Source organism: Heterodontus francisci, chromosome 1 (assembly GCF_036365525.1).
Source record: "Heterodontus francisci isolate sHetFra1 chromosome 1, sHetFra1.hap1, whole genome shotgun sequence".
In the NCBI taxonomy this organism is placed as follows: Eukaryota; Metazoa; Chordata; class Chondrichthyes; order Heterodontiformes; family Heterodontidae; genus Heterodontus; species Heterodontus francisci.
The window spans coordinates 255,376,434-255,393,152 of record NC_090371.1 but is presented as its reverse complement, the minus strand read 5'-3'; the positions used below and the strand labels follow the sequence as shown (position 1 = coordinate 255,393,152).

The window sequence follows — 16,719 nt, the reverse complement described above, 5'->3', positions numbered from 1 at the left end:
GGCATTCGACACTGTGAGCAGAGATGGACTTGGAAAAATCCTTGAAAAACTTGGATGCTCATCCAGGTTCCTGGCCATGGTGAAGCAGTTTCATGAAAATCAGTATGGAAAAGTCAAGCAAAACAGCAATCTCTCGAGTCTCTTCCAAATCTCCAATGGCATGAAGCAGGGGTATGTGCTGGCCCCGACTTTATGCACAATCTTTTTCAGCATGATGCTGCAGCAGGCAACGGAGGACCTTAAGGAGGGAGTTTACGTATGCTTCCAGACTGATGGAGGCCTTTTCAACCTCAGGCATCTTCAGGCTCACACAAAGACACACAAAAAAGTCATTTGTGAACTTCTTTTCGCCTATGACTGTGCTCTCCTGGTTCACAGTCAGTCAGACATTTTTCCAAAGTGACACAACGCTGCGGACTAAAAATCAGTTTAAGAAAACTGAAGTCCTGCATCAGCCTGCACACCTAGAAGTATATAGACCACCAAGCATTGGCATCGAGGGAACCGAGCTGAATGCTGTCGAACAATTTACTTATTTGGGGAGCATCATCTCGTTTGATGCCACCATAGACAAGGAAGTGGACAATAGGCTCTCAAAAGCAAACAGTACATTTGGTAGACTCTACAAATGAGTCTGGAGCAACCACAGCTTCAGAGCATAGACCAAACTCAGTGTACAAAGCCGTAGTCTTCACCACCCTTCTGAATGGCGCCCTGTCATGAGTCCTATACCGCCTCCTAGAGCGCTGCCTCCGCAGCATCCTCAAGATCCGCTGGCAGGACCTCATCACAAACATTGAAGTCCTGGAAACAACATCACCAGCATCAAGGCCATCCTCCTGCAAAGCCAACTGCATTGGGCGGGTCATGTTGCCCGGATGGACGACAGTCGCCTGCCCAAGATCGTGTTGTATGGAGAGCTGACCACAGGTGAAAGGAACAGAGGGGCTCCATGCAAACGTTTCAAGGACTCCCTGATGAAGTCTCCCTCTGTGTGCCACATCAACCATCACCAGGGAAGCGCAGGCCATAGATCGTGATGACTGGAGATGCAACATCAGGAGGGCTACTGACACGTTTGAGACTGAGTGAAAATCCAGCATGAAAGAGAAAAGGAGAAGAATAGATCCATTTGTCCCCAGCAGCGACTACACCTTCACCTGCACCCACTGTGGGAGAATCTGCCAGTCACGGATAGGCCTGACTACCACCAGCAGGCCTGCAACCGATGATGACAACCTTCCTAAAATCTTCGTCCATGAAGAAATGCCAAGAAGATGATGATGATTGCATTTAGCGTGGTAGTTGTGCCAAACAAAATGGAGGGTGTCTTCAGTGTGAGGACAGGCTATCAATCAAGGACTGTGCAGTAGCCACTACTATCAATACTGTCAAGACAGACAGATTGGTGAGGACGAGGTCAAGTTGATTTTTTTCTCATGTTGGTTGTCTCACCACGTGATAGTTATGTCCTTCAGGACTCCACCAGCTAGTCAGTAGTGGTACTACCGAGAACACTTGGTGATGGACATTGTACATTCTGTGCCCTCGCTGTCCTCAGTGCTTCTTCCAAATGCTGTTCAACATGGAGGAGTATTGATTCATCAGCTGAGGGAGGGCAGTGGGTGGTGATCAGCAGGAGGTTTCCTTGTCAACGTTTGACCTGATGCCATGAGACTTCATGGGATCCAAAGTCAATGTTGAGTCGTCCCAAGGAAACTCCCACTCGACAGTATACAACTGCGCTGCCCTCTCTGGTGGGTCTGTCCTCCGGGTGGGACAGGACATACTCAGGAATGATGATGGTGGTTTAACCTGATGCCCTGAGACCTCATGGGGTCTGGATTTAATGTTGAAGACTCCCAGGGCTACACCCTCCCAATTGTATACACCGTGTTGCCACATACTAAGGGTTAGTGGTGGGGGTCCAATCAGGTGGTGGGCGAGGAGGGTATAGTAGCAAAGTGGTTCTGTTACTGGACTAATAGTCCAGAGACATGAGTTCAAATTTCACCACTAGGGGATTAAATGCAGTTAAGTAAATAAATCTGCAACAAAAGAACAGTATTGGTGACCATGAAACTACCGCACTGTCATGAAAACGCAATCTGGTTCACGAATATCCTTTACCTTAGGAAAATCTCTGTCCTTACCCAGTCAGGCCTATATGTGGCATCAGAACCACAATAATGTGGTTAATGCTTAACTGCCCTCTAAAATAACCTAGCAAGCCCCACAGTTATATCAAACTGCTATGAAAATGTCTATCAAGAACAAAACCAAGCAGATCACAGGACATCGACTTAGCCACCAGACATGACAAAGGCACAACCAATCCAGTCAACCCTGCAAAATCTTCCTCACTAACATCTGGGGAGCTGTGTCAAAATTGGGAGAGCTCTCCCACAGACTAGACAAGCAACAGCCTGACATAGTCATACTCAGAGAATCATACCTCACAGTCAATGTCCTGGACTCCTCCATCACCATCCCTGGATATGTCCTGTCCAACCAACAGAGGTGGCAGTACAAGGGTATACAATCAGGAGGGAGTGGCCCTGGAGTCCTCAACATTGACTCTGAATGCCATGAAGGCTTATGGCATCAGGTCAAACATGGGCAAGGAAATATCTGTTGATTACCATCTACTGTCCTTCCTCAGCTGATGAATCAGTACTCCTCCATGTTGAACAATAATTGGAAGAAGCACTGAAGGTAGCAAGGGTACAGAATATACATTGGGTGGACACCTCAATGTCCACACACAAAGTGGCTCGGTGGCACCACTATTGACCAAGCTGGCTGAGTCCTGAAGGACTTGGCGGCCGGACTGGGCCTGTGGCAGGCAGCGAGAAAATGAACACGAATGGAAAACCTACTTGATCTCGTTCTCACCAATCTACCTAGTGCAGATGTATCTGTCCATGACAATAAGGGTCGCAGTGAACACGGCACAACTTGTGGAGACCAAGTCCTGTCTTCACACTGAGGATAATGTGCAAGGCTTTTGACAAGGCCCCACATGGAAGACTGGTTAAAAAAAACAACAAAAGCCCGTTGGATCTAGGGGAATATAGCAAGCTAGATACAAAATTAGCTCAGTGGCAGGAAATAAAGGGCAATTGTTGATGGGTGTTTTTGCAACAATAAGGCTGTTTCCACAGGGCTCAGTACTAGGTTCCCTGCTTTTGTGGTCTATATTAATGATTTGGACATAAATATAGGGAGAACGATCAATAAATTTGCAGATGACATAAAAATTGGCCGCGTGGTTGATAGCAAGGAGGATAGCTGTAGACTGCATGAAGATATCAATGGACTAGTCAGGTGGGTAGAAAAGTGGCAAATGGAATTTAACCCAGAGAAGTGTGAGGTGATGCATTTGGGGAGGTCAAAAAAGGCAAAGGAATACACAATAAATGAGAGGATACTGAGAGGTGTAGAGGAAATGAGGGACCTTGGAGTGAATGTCCACAGATTCTTGAAGGTAGCAGGATGGGTCGATAAGGTGGTTAAGAAAGCATATGGAATCCTTTCCTTTATCAGCTGAGACACTGAATATAAGAGGAAGGAGCTTATGCTGGAACTGTATAAATCATTAGTTGGGCCACAACTTCAGTACTGTGTGCAGTTCTGTTCACCTCATTACAGAAAGGATGTAACTGCATTAGAGAGGGTACAGAGGAAGTTTACGAGGATGTTGCTTGAACTGGAAAATTGTAGCTATGAGGCAGGATTGGATAGGTTGCGGGGAGATTTGATTGAGATGTACAGAATTGTAAGGGGCCTGGATATAGTGAATGGGAAGAGCCTATTTACTGTAGCAGACGGGTCAGTGACTAGAGGGTATAGATTTAAAGTGATTGGTCAAAAGATTAGAGAGGAGATGAGGAAAATGTTTTTCACCCAGAGGGTGGGGAGTGGGGTGGTCTGGTAATCACTGCTTGAAAGGGTAGTAGAGGCAGAAAACCTCATCTCATTTAAAAGGTGCCTGGATATGCATCTGAAGTGCCATTACCTGCAGGGCTACGGACCAAATGCTGGAAAGTGGGATTAGGCTGGGGCTTTTTTCTGGTTGGTGCAGACATGATGGGCCAAGTGGCCTCTTTCTGTGCCATAAACATTCTGTGATTCTATGACACCATCCTTCAAATATTCAGGTATTTCCAACACTTTCTGTTTTTATTTCAGATTTCCAGCATCCGCAGCATTTTTCTTTTATATTTGAAAAATTAATAATGGATGCCAATTAATGATATCTATAAGAAAGTGAATTATTTACCTTAACCTAGTTGTAAGAAAACTGTTGTGCAATCAAAGAGATTATTTCACAATTTAAGTCTTCAAAATAAATGGCAGTTCACTCCATCTATAATAAGACTGTGTCACCAAAACAGGGAAGGACTTTGTTTCTCTCATCAAGCTGCCTTGGACATCGGATTAGATACAGTCATATGGCAAAGAGCCAATGTGCATCCAACCTTCTCCACTCTTACCAGTTCAAGATGCTATCCTTTTAAGTTATCAGTTATGATGTTTTAAATCATGGCTGGCCACTTGACAATACTTGGAAAGAAATCTATCTTTCCAAGTTGACCTCTGATTGCTTAGGCTATCTGAAGTGGAATTTTCTGCATGATGATTTGAGAAAACTGGCATTAAACACTGATTACCAAAACAGTAAGCATTTACAGAGCAGTGTTGGGAAATTGTTGAGGGCTTGCAAAGAAGGTTGGAAGGTGCAAGTTGTTTTTGAAATGTTGAGAGTTTAAGAATTAAAAGTTAAAAAACTTAAGCTACTTTGTATAGAATTTAATGTATGTTCCAATAGTTAATTTGACAATATAAGTTTCTAAACACTTAAAAGAAAGTGCAAACTACAGAAAAAAATTAGTATCAGGATTAGCTAAACTAGAAAGGAGATGCTGAAGAAAGAGGATGATGACAATTCACCACGGATACATACTATAGGTGATCCTAAAGCATCATTGGAAAAAGCAGCACTGTCCAACACCAATGCTGGAATACTATTTAAGGAGAGATTTTATGTGGCATTACCAAACAACAGCTTTAGCAATGCAGACCTATCACTGATAAGCTGAAAATAGATTGTGAATTTAAACTTGCTAAGATCATATAATAATCTTGGCTATCAAATCTAATTCTGTTACACTGTAACTAAACAATTGTGTTTATGATGTTTTAGATTCTGTTAATGAGTGAACTTGCCATTACTGTAATGGCAATACCTAACATTGTGTGACGGAAACCTCACATGCCAAAAAGAAATATTAATTTCGTCATGTGGAACTTTGTCTGAGACTTTTACTAAGATTTTTACAAATAACTTTTAAAAAACAGAACAGCAAGCAGCCGAGATGGCCACACACAATTTGCACATGAGAAGCCAAAGGCTGGCTGGAGACAGTCTAGCCAGACCAATGGGGTGCTCTCTGATTAAATTACCTAAAATTGTTTTGTCAACACGGTCATCAAAAACTATCGACACCCATTGACTGTGGAAGAGCCAACCCCCACCCCCCCCCCCCCCCCACCCCACCAAGTATGTCGGAACGGCCTTAAATTTCAAAGATCATTCCAGAAGATGCTGTTTCAAAGAAAGAGGTGGTCACATCACATGACTACTTGTGTAACTCTGGGAGTTTGTGAATTGTGCCTCAGAAGGAGACTGTAACTATAAGCCAGCAAGAGAGCTACAATCCCTCTCTCTCTCTCTCTCCAGTAAAGTTCTTGCAAAGCCTCAGCTGCAAACCTATAGCCCAGCACAGCCAGCAACTGGGGGACACGGATAAAGCCCCTCTTTGCCTTCCGGAACCTGAGAAGCAAGTCCGAACTGTGTGTGGTCCAGCAAGGACTTCAGGACTACAATTTCAACTAAGGACTCTGGGGCTAAACTTCAGTATTTAAATTCCATTAATTACAGACTTTACTCCAACCTCCCAATCTGTCTTTCCCTCTGTAATCTATTTGTGTGCGCGTGTGGCTGTTGTGTGAATGTTGGCGTGGATGCGTCGTGTATTTTAATAATTTTAACTGGTTTAGAGTGATCAGGTTAATAAATTTACATCTTTCTTGTTTAAACTCAAGAAAACCTGTCTGATTGGTTCATTTGCAAAAAAATCAGTCTAACAGGAGCAAGTGCTCACTGAGGTGGTAAGTTAAATCACTGCGTGAAAAGGATAAACCCTGTTGCAGTCAAAGCAGAGAAGGGGCAAAAAGGAAGTTGAGCCACCCTTCCTCACCTGGTCGTAATAGTTGTGATGATATTAGTCATATTATTGCTGATGTTATTAAATTAAACAAGTGTTAATATTGCATCTAAGTGTGAAACTCAAGCTCTGATTTTAACCTGGACCAAGAGGCTTGTGTGGGCCCAATTTGTCGGCATGCGACTTCAGTTACTTTAAATCTCTCTTTATCACACTGAAGCAACTCCCTTCCAAATCCAGAGGGAATGGCGTGCAGCACCGAGCTGGAGGGCAGGATGCTGCCTCTATTTTCATCTGTAATGAGGTCGGTGGGGCATAAAAGTCGACCTTCAGTGTTTGATGCCTTTGATAAGTAAAAGTTACACTGCATTTCACTCAGCATTGTGTTGTATTTCTGCTGTAAATTAACTGGAATTTTCAATTATCAATATCTTTCATATTGGATTATTCCAAAGTGAGCATAGCATAGGTATTATATATACTCCCAAATAGTAAATGCCACTCTAATTTATTATGACAAGAAACTAATTCATCTGCTATTCACCAGCTGAAACAAGACTGAGTGACAAACAGAAAGTAGACAATAGGCAGGTATGAACACAGCATCTCATAACTGACCAGGAATTGGAAGCCAGTGGCAGGCAAACACTACAGTCCAGAGAAGATGACAACTTAAAAAAAAGGGTGATTTGTACATGTGAACGCAAATGTGTTGGCTATACTATGTCCTAAACTGGAATTTGTTGTAGAAGTAGGCAAATAGTTCATAGTGGGAATGTCAGAGTACTTACTCATATGATAAAAGCAAAATACTGCAGATGCTGGAAATCTGAAATAAAAACAAGAAATGCGGAAATACTCAGCATGTCTGGCAGCATCTGTGGAGAGAGAAACAGAGTTAATGTTTCGGGTCACTGACCTGAAATGTTAACTCTGCTTCTCTCTCCACAGATGCTGCCAGACCTGATGAGTATTTCCAGCATTTCTTGCTTTTATTACTTACTCATATGCTTAGCTTTAAGAAAGAGAGAGGTTGTGGAGGTATCTGTAAATGAGACAATGATTGTCAACGCATTGCGAATAGGATGCCAATGGTAGTTGATGATAGCAGACCAAATTTTAGTTAGGGACAGGGCAGCTGAGCAGCCACTTATATTTGAAACAGTTTTTAGAACACGAACAAGACAGTAGACATGTACGTACTTGTCTGAATGTGGTACAAGTGCAAAACTTTCATTTTTCTAAGTCCGAGACCATTGCTATAGCCAGACTGGACTTATTATATGGTGTATGGTTGCCTGTTGCTTGGAGTTTGGAATAAGATACAATGCTTACTCTTAATGAAAACAAATAAAAATTACAATTTATGAAAGGGTGTTTTTTTTTATTTATTTAAATAAACAAATGGAACTTACTGAAGCAGCAAGTTTTAGGACTTCCACATTTTTTCTTTTCCTAACTTGGATGTTTTGACTAAGGCTTTGAAATAGTTCTTTTATATCAATCTGAGTTTGAAATCGAGGCAGACCTGCAAAAAAAGGGGACAAAGTAAATCATAAGTTATTAAGTAACCACAAAGGTTATTATTGAACCACAGAGAAAATATCAAGTACTAAACTACTGCTGCATTGATTATTTCTGAGGTCAATCACATATTTTGTGATATTAAAGCTGGTGTCCATATTGTTTGGAATTCCTGTATTTAAAGGGGATCCCACTACGAAATATGGATGTAAAATAGGAAAAAGTGCTCATTAGGAGGTCTGCAATACTGATTTCTGAACTAATTAACAGAATTAACTTTTAAATTGATTTACTAGTCCATTTTACGTGGAATGAGACTTACTCTTTTTTTTAAAAAAAGGATTTTTTTCACCTTCCCCAGTTTCCTGATCTCTGCATTTGACCTGAAGTTGACAGCTGGGTGGGTGATCTAGTAAACTATTTACAGGTTTTCTAAGTCAGTGATTCTATCAGATAAGTCATTAGCAATGCATGAGAGTGGGCCAAGTTTTTCCTTCCACCCTTTGGGCAACATCTGGACTCTTTGGCACCTCTGCAGAAATTTGATATACAACGATAGGACAGAACATGTAAACCCACATCCCATTACTTTATGATACAGCATGTGCCATTTACGGTTAAAAAGACATGATTTTAGCCTGTACCTGTAAGAGAATTTCCAAATGTTGAAGTTATGATACAAGTCTTGCACGTAATTAAAATGTTTACTGTGTAAAATCTCTGAGGATTGACGGGACAAGTAATAAAAATGTTATTTTGTGTGGACAACTATGTAAAAAGTCCATTTACTGTAGTTCTGGACAGAACGAGCTCAGTGTCATGTGGTGAATGATAGCAATAACAGTCCAAAAACAGACGCATTTAATGCAGTGGTCTTGATTACTGTTCTCATTTTGATGAACTTTTTTTGGGGTGGCGGGGGTCGGGGGTGGGGGGGGGGTGTTGGTCGTAGTGGGGAAGGTGGCTCTAAAAATGTAAGTAAGTAAGTAATAGAATCATAGAACCGTATAGCACAGAAGGAAGTTGTTTGGTCCGTCATTTCTTTGCCAGCTCTTTGGAAGTGCTAACCAATTTAGTCTCACACCCCAGCTTTTTACCTCTTAACCCTGCAAATTAGTCCTCTTCAAGTATATGTCCAATTGCCTTTTACAACTTCCTGTGGAATCTGATTCCACCACTCTTTCAGGTGGTGCTTTCCAGATCTTAACAACCCTCTGTGTCAAGAAATTGCTCCTCATTTCCCTTATAGTTCTTTTGCCAAATATCTTGAATCTACATGGTTCAGTTGGTAGCACTCTTGGCTCTGAGTCACAAGGTTCCAGGTTCAAGACCAATTCTCGGGCTTGAGCACAAAAATCAAGGCTGACACTTCACACTGGGGGAGTACTGCACTGTCGAAGGTGTCGTCTTAACCCCTACAACCGAATGGGCTCCAGACATAGGGGGCCGACCCTTCCACTAGACTCAGTCTATAAGGTTGAGAGGGAGATGCAGATGCTGGGCAAGTCTGTCTCTCCAAATCCTGCTCAGGCTACGCAGCCAAAAAACAAATGGAGAGGACAGTTCAGCCTTGAAGTGCAGCAATTGATTTCATTTGACCTCAGCAAAAAAATTTTGAGGCTGCATTCTCACAGATGAAAGGATGCCAATCACATAAATCTCCGACCTCTGGTTAATGACACACCTACTAGAAGAAACAGTTTCTCTCTACTTGCTCTCGCAAAACCCCATATAATTTTGAATACCTTGATGTATTTGGGCTCCCCTTAACACGGGCGGCACAGTGGCGCAGTGGTTAGCACTGCAGCCTCACAGCTCCAGGAACCCGGGTTCGATTCTGGGTACTGCCTGTGTGGAGTTTGCAAGTTCTCCCTGTGTCTGCGTGGGTTTTCTCCGGGTGCTCCGGTTTCCTCCCACAAGCCAAAAGACTTGCAGGTTGATAGGTAAATTGGCCATCATAAATTGTCACTAGTATAGGTAGGTGGTAGGGAAATATAGGGACAGGTGGGGATGTTTGGTAGGAATATGGGATTAGTGTAGGATTAGTATAAATGGGTGGTTGATGGTCGGCACAGACTCGGTGGGCCGAAGGGCCTGTTTCAGTGCTGTATCTCTAATCTAATCTAATCTCTGCTCTAGGGAGAACAGTCCCAGCTTCTCCAGTCTGTCCACGTAACTAAATACCCTCATCCCTGGCATCATCTTGGTCAACCTGCTCTGTAGGTTCTCCAGGACTTGGCAAGAGATTAAGGCTGATTAGAGATCCAAAAGATAACTTGTGTCTGGAGGAGGAAAATGTGGTCATGCTTCTTAATGAATACTTTGCGTCTTTATTTGTCAACATTGTAGTTAAGGAGGAGGAGGTATTTTTTTTAATCAATTCGTAGGATATGAACGTCACTGGCAAAGGCCAGCATTTATTGCCTCACCCTCATTGCCTTTGAGAAGGTGGGATTAGGTGGGATAAACATACTGAGAGAGAAAATATCAAGAGTTTAGAATCTTTGAAAGTGGATAAATCATCAGGCCAGGATGAAATGTATCCCAGACTGCTAAGGCAAGCAAGGAAGAAATAATGGAGGCTGTGACCATCATTTTCCAATCCTCTTTGGCTTCAGGTGTGATGCCAGAGGACTAGCGGACTGCTAATGTACTATTGTTTATAAAGGAAGGAAGGGATGAACCAAGTAATTACAAGTCAGTTAGCCTAACCTTGGTGGAGGGCAAATTATTGGAAAATAGTCTGAGGGACAGCATAAATGGTCATTTAGAAAGGCACAAATCAATCAAGGACAATTAGCATGCATTTATTAAACAGATGATCATGTTTTCGAGCAGGAACCATGGATGGTCAAAGAGGGTAGCATGTTTGATGCAGTTTACATGGATTTCAGCATGGCTTTTGCAAAGGTCCCATATGACAAACTGGCCAGAAAAGTAAGAGCCCATGGGATCCAAGAGAAAGTGGCAAGTTGAATCTAAAATTAGCTCAGTGGCAGGAAGAAAAGGGTAATGGTCGTCAGGTGTTTCTGTGACTGCAAAGCTGTTTCCAGTGGAGTTCCACAGGGCTCAGTACTAAATCCCTTGCTTTTCATGGTATATATCAATGATTTAGACTTAAACGTATTGGTCATGAATAAGAAGTTTGCAGCTGGTACAAAAATTGGTTGTGTAGTTGATTGTGAAGAAGAAAGCTGTAGATTGCAGGAAGATATCAATGAACTGGTCAGGTGGGCAGAAAAGTGGCAAACAGAATTCAATCTGAAGAAATGTGAGGAAATGCATTTTGGGAGGGCAAACAAGGCAAGGGAATGCACAATAAATGGAAGGATACTGAGAAGCATAGAGGAACAGAGGGACCTTGAAGTGCAGTTCCCTGAAGGTAGCAGGACAGGAAGATAAAGTGGTTAAGAGGGCATATGCGATACTTTCCTTTATTAGCCAAGACATAGAACAGCAGGGAGCTGGAACTGTATAAAATGCTAATTAGGCCACAGCTACAGTACTGTGCACAGTTCTGGTCACCACGTTACAGGAAGGATGTATTTGTACTAGAAAGGGTGCAGAGGAGTGAAGAATCTTAGCTCTGAGGAAAGACTGGACAGACTAGGGCTGTTTTCTTTAGAACAGAAAAGACTGAATGGAGGTTCAATTGAGGTGTATAAAATTAAGAGGTGCCTGGATAGACAGAATAGGAAGGACAAATTTCCCTTAACAGACAGGTCAACAACCAAGGTGCATAGATTTAAAATAATTGGCAAAAGGATTAGAGGGGAGTTGAGGAGAAATTTTTCACACGAGAATGGTGGAGGTCACTGCATCAGAGTGGTAGAAGCAGGAACACTATTGCATTTTAAAAATACTTGAATATGCACTTGAGGTGCCATAACCAAAAGGACTACAGACCCAAGAACTGGAAAGTGGAAATAGGCTGGATAGCTGTTTTTCGACTGGCACAGACACAATGGATCGAATGGCCTCCTTCTGCATCGATAGGCCTGAAAGCAGCAAAAAGGGGGGAACCCTGTTTTGCCATTCTAACGGATCCAGAGCTGCATTTTACAGGGGGATACACAACTATTTGAGTGCTATTGGGGCTGCTGTGCTGGCCAATCAGAAAGCTGGGAGCTCAGCAGCATCACCAGGAGTGTGTCCACGGTGAGGACTGCACTTGGAAGACGGGGACGCCACAAAAGGACGGTGTCCTCCCAACCTGGTAAGTGGGGTCTGGGAGTGCTGGGGTCAGTCCGGCAGGCCCTGGCGAGGTTGGAGGGGTGAGTGGGGGGGAGGGGGAGGGGTGGTGGTGGGGGGGGGGGGGGGGGGGGGAGGGGGTGGGGGGTTGCACCTTAGGTAAGAAAGTCAAAACTTTTGATTAATGACATAAATCATTTATGGGCATTGATGAATTGTGCACTTAAAAGGTAACATGCGTGTATATATATATATATATATACATACATACACATAAATACAGACGGGCGGAGAGAGAGAGAGAGAGAGAGAGAGAGAGGGAGAGACGGACAGACATGCGGAGAGAGAGACAGACAGACAGACGGGCAGAGAGAGAGAGAGACAGACAGACGGGCGGAGAGAGAGAGAGACAGACAGACGGGCGGAGAGAGAGAGAGACAGACAGACGGGCGGAGAGAGAGAGAGACAGACAGACGGGCGGAGAGGGAGAGAGACAGACAGACGGGCGGAGAGAGAGAGAGACAGACAGACGGGCGGAGAGGGAGAGAGACAGAGACAGATGGGCGGAGAGAGAGAGAGACAGAGAGAGAGAGACAGACAGACGGGCGGAGGAGAGAGAGAGAGAGAGAGACAGACAGACGGGCGGAGAGAGAGAGAGAGACAGACAGACGGAGAGAGAGAGAGAGAGACAGACGGGCGGAGAGAGAGAGAGAGAGACAGACGGGCGGAGAGAGAGAGAGAGAGACAGACGGCGGAGAGAGAGAGAGAGAGACAGACGGGCGGAGAGAGAGAGAGAGAGACAGACAGACGGGCGGAGAGAGAGAGAGACAGACAGACGGGCGGAGAGGGAGAGAGACAGAGACAGACGGGCGGAGAGAGAGAGAGAGAGACAGAGAGAGAGAGACAGACAGACGGGCGGAGAGAGAGAGAGAGAGAGAGACAGACAGACGGGCGAGAGAGAGAGAGAGAGACAGACAGACGGAGAGAGAGAGAGAGAGAGACAGACGGCGGAGAGAGAGAGAGAGAGACAGACGGGCGGAGAGAGAGAGAGAGAGACAGACGGGCGGAGAGAGAGAGAGAGAGAGACAGACGCGGGCGGAGAGAGAGAGAGAGAGACAGACGGGCGGAGAGAGAGAGAGAGAGACAGACGGGCGGAGAGAGAGAGAGAGAGAGAGAGACAGACGGGCGGAGAGAGAGAGAGAGAGAGAGACAGACGGCGGGAGAGAGAGAGAGAGAGAGACAGACGGGCGGAGAGAGAGAGAGAGAGACAGACGGCGGAGAGAGAGAGAGAGAGAGACAGACGGGCGGAGAGAGAGAGAGAAGAGAGAGAGACAGACAGGCGGAGAGGCGAGAGAGAGAGAGACAGACAGGCGGGAGAGCGAGAGAGAGAGAGAGACAGACGGGCGGAGAGAGAGAGAGAGAGAGACAGACGGGCGGAGAGAGAGAGAGAGAGACAGACGGGCAGAGGAGAGAGAGAGAGAGAGAGAGAGAGAGAGACGGGCGGAGAGAGAGAGAGAGAGACAGACGGGCGGAGAGAGAGAGAGACAGACAGGCGGAGAGAGAGAGAGAGAGACGGGCAGAGAGAGAGAGAGAGAGAGAGAGAGAGAGACGGGCGGAGAGAGAGAGAGAGAGACAGACGGGCGGAGAGAGAGAGAGACAGACAGACGGGCGGAGAGAGAGAGAGAGAGACAGACGGGCGGAGAGAGAGAGAGAGAGAGAGAGACAGACAGGCGGAGAGAGAGAGAGAGGAGACAGACGGGCGGAGAGAGAGAGAGAGAGACAGACATGCGGAGAGAGAGAGAGAGAGACGGGGCAGAGAGAGAGAGAGAGAGAGAGAGAGAGAGACAGACGGGCGGAGAGAGAGAGAGAGACAGAGAGAGACGGACAGACATGCGGAGAGAGAGAGAGAGAGACAGACATGCAGGAGAGAGAGAGAGAGAGAGACGGGCAGAGAGAGAGAGAGAGAGAGAGAGAGAGACAGACATGCGGAGAGAGAGACAGACAGACGGGCGGAGAGGGAGAGAGAGACAGAGACAGACGGGCGGAGAGAGAGAGAGAGAGAGAGAGACAGACGGGCGGATAGAGAGAGAGAGACGGACAGACATGCGAGAGAGAGACAGACAGACAGACAGGCGAGAGAGAGAGAGAGAGAGAGAGACAGACGGGCGGAGAGAGAGAGAGAGAGAGACAGACGGGCGGAGAGAGAGAGACAGACGGGCGGAGAGGGAGAGAGACAGAGACAGACGGGCGGAGAGAGAGAGAGACAGAGACAGACGGGCGGAGAGAGAGAGAGAGACAGAGACAGACGGGCGGAGAGAGAGAGAGAGACAGACAGACGGGCGGAGAGAGAGAGAGAGAGAGAGACAGACGGGCGGAGAGAGAGAGAGAGACAGACAGACAGACGGGCGGAGAGAGAGAGAGAGACAGACAGACAGACGGGCGGAGAGAGAGAGAGAGAGAGTCAGACAGACAGACGGGCGGAGAGAGAGAGAGATACAGACAGACGGAGAGAGAGAGACCGAGAGAGAGAGACAGACGGGCGGAGAGAGAGAGAGAGAGAGACAGACGGGCGAGGAGAGAGAAGAGGAGAGAGAGAGAGAGACAGACGGGCGGAGGAGAGAGAGAGAGAGAGAGACAGACGGGCGGAGAGAGAGAGAGAGAGAGAGACAGACGGGCGGAGAGAGAGAGAGAGAGACAGACGGAGAGAGAGAGAGAGAGAGAGAGAGAGAGAGAGAGACAGACGGGCGGAGAGAGAGAGAGAGAGACAGAGACAGAGAGACAGACGGGCGGAGAGAGAGAGAGAGAGAGAGAGAGAGAGAGACAGACGGGCGGAGAGAGAGAGAGAGAGAGAGAGAGAGAGAGACAGACGGGCGGGAGAGAGAGAGAGAGACACGGGCAGAGAGAGAGAGAGAGAGAGAGAGACAGACGGGCGGAGAGAGAGAGAGACAGAGACAGACGGGCGGAGAGAGAGAGAGAGAGAGACAGACGGGCGGAGAGAGAGAGAGAGAGACAGACGGGCGGAGAGAGAGAGAGAGAGAGACAGACGGGCGGAGAGAGAGAGAGAGAGAGACAGACGGGCGGAGAGAGAGAGAGAGAGACAGACGGGCGAGAGAGAGAGAGAGAGAGAGAGAGAGACAGACGGGCGAGAGAGAGAGAGAGAGAGAGACAGACGGGCGGAGAGAGAGAGAGAGACAGACAGAGAGACAGACGGGCGGAGAGAGAGAGAGAGAGAGAGAGAGAGAGAGAGACAGACGGGCGGAGAGAGAGAGAGAGACACGGGCAGAGAGAGAGAGAGAGAGAGAGAGACAGACGGGCGGAGAGAGAGAGAGACAGAGAGAGACGGACAGACATGCGGAGAGAGAGAGAGACAGACGGGCGGAGAGGGAGAGAGAGACAGAGACAGACGGGCGGAGAGAGAGAGAGAGAGACAGACGGGCGAGAGGAGAGAGAGAGAGAGAGACAGACAGACGGGCGGAGAGAGAGAGAGAGAGACAGACAGACGGCGGAGAGAGAGAGAAGAGACAGAGACGAGAGAGAGAGAGAGACAGACAGACGGGCGGAGAGAGAGAGAGAGAGACAGACAGACGGGCGGAGGAGAGAGAGAGAGAGAGACAGACAGACGGGCGGAGAGAGAGAGAGAGAGAGAGAGACAGACGGGCGGAGAGAGAGAGAGAGAGAGAGAGAGAGAGAGAGAGAGACAGACGCGGCGGAGAGAGAGAGAGAGAGAGACAGACGAACGGAGAGAGAGAGAGAGAGACGGCGAGAGAGAGAGAGAGAGAGACAGACAGACGGGCGGGAGAGAGAGAGAGAGACAGACGGGCGGAGAGAAAGAGAGAGAGACAGACGGAGCGAAGAGAGAGAGACAGACGGGCGAGAGAGAGGAGAGAGAGAGAGAGAGAGAGAGAGAGAGAGAGAGAGAGCGAGGGAGAGAAGAGAGAGAGAGAGACAGACGGGCGGAGAGAGAGAGAGAGAGAGAGAGACAGACGGGCGGAGAGAGAGAGAGAGAGAGGAGAGACAGACGGGCGGAAGAGAGAGAGAGAGAGAGAGAGAGACAGACGGGCGGAGAGAGAGAGAGAGAGAGACAGACAGACGGGCGGAGAGAGAGAGAGAGAGAGAGACAGACAGACGGGCGGAGAGAGAGAGACAGACAGACAGACGGCGGAGAGAGAGAGAGAGAGAGACGGGCGGAGAGAGAGAGAGAGAGAGACAGACAGACAGACGGGCGGAGAGAGAGAGAGAGAGACGGACAGACGGGCGAGAGAGAGAGAGAGAGACAGACAGACGGAGAGAGAGAGAGAGAGAGACAGACGGGCGGAGAGAGAGACAGACAGACAGACGGGCGGAGAGAGAGAGAGAGAGACAGACGGGCGGCGAGAGAGAGAGAGAGAGACAGACGGGCGGAGAGAGAGAGAGAGAGACAGACGGGCGGAGAGAGAGAGAGAGAGAGAGAGACGGGCGGAGAGAAAGAGAGACAGACAGACGGGCGGAGACAGACAAACAGAGAGACAGACGGGCGCGAGAGAGAGAGAGAGAGAGAGAGACAGAACGGGCGGAGAGAGAGAGAGAGAGAGAGAGAGAGACAGACAGAGGCGGAGAGAGAGAGAGAGAGAGAGACAGACGGGCGGAGAGAGAGAGAGAGAGAGAGAACAGACGGGCGGAGAGAGAGAGAGAGAGACAGACAGACGGGCGAGAGAGAGAGAGAGAGAGAGACAGAACGGGCGGAGAGAGAGGAGAGAGAGAGACAGACGGGCGGAGAGAGAGAGAGACAGACAGA

At 47.1% G+C, this 16,719-nt stretch overlaps 1 protein-coding gene across 19 annotated transcripts in view; it reads right to left on the bottom strand.

Annotated features, from left to right (window-relative positions):
* The window catches only part of inpp4b (inositol polyphosphate-4-phosphatase type II B), a 996,728-nt gene that overhangs the window by 61,240 nt on the left and 918,769 nt on the right, over nucleotides 1–16,719 (bottom strand). For 18 of the 19 annotated variants that reach the window (XM_068043111.1, XM_068043134.1, XM_068043119.1 and 15 more), the window contains one exon: nucleotides 7,646–7,758. In XM_068043111.1, the coding sequence (XP_067899212.1) occupies nucleotides 7,646–7,758 (113 nt within the window). Of the gene's footprint in view, nucleotides 1–7,645; nucleotides 7,759–16,719 lie in introns of those variants that run through there. The other variant, XM_068043194.1, reaches the window with a different exon arrangement.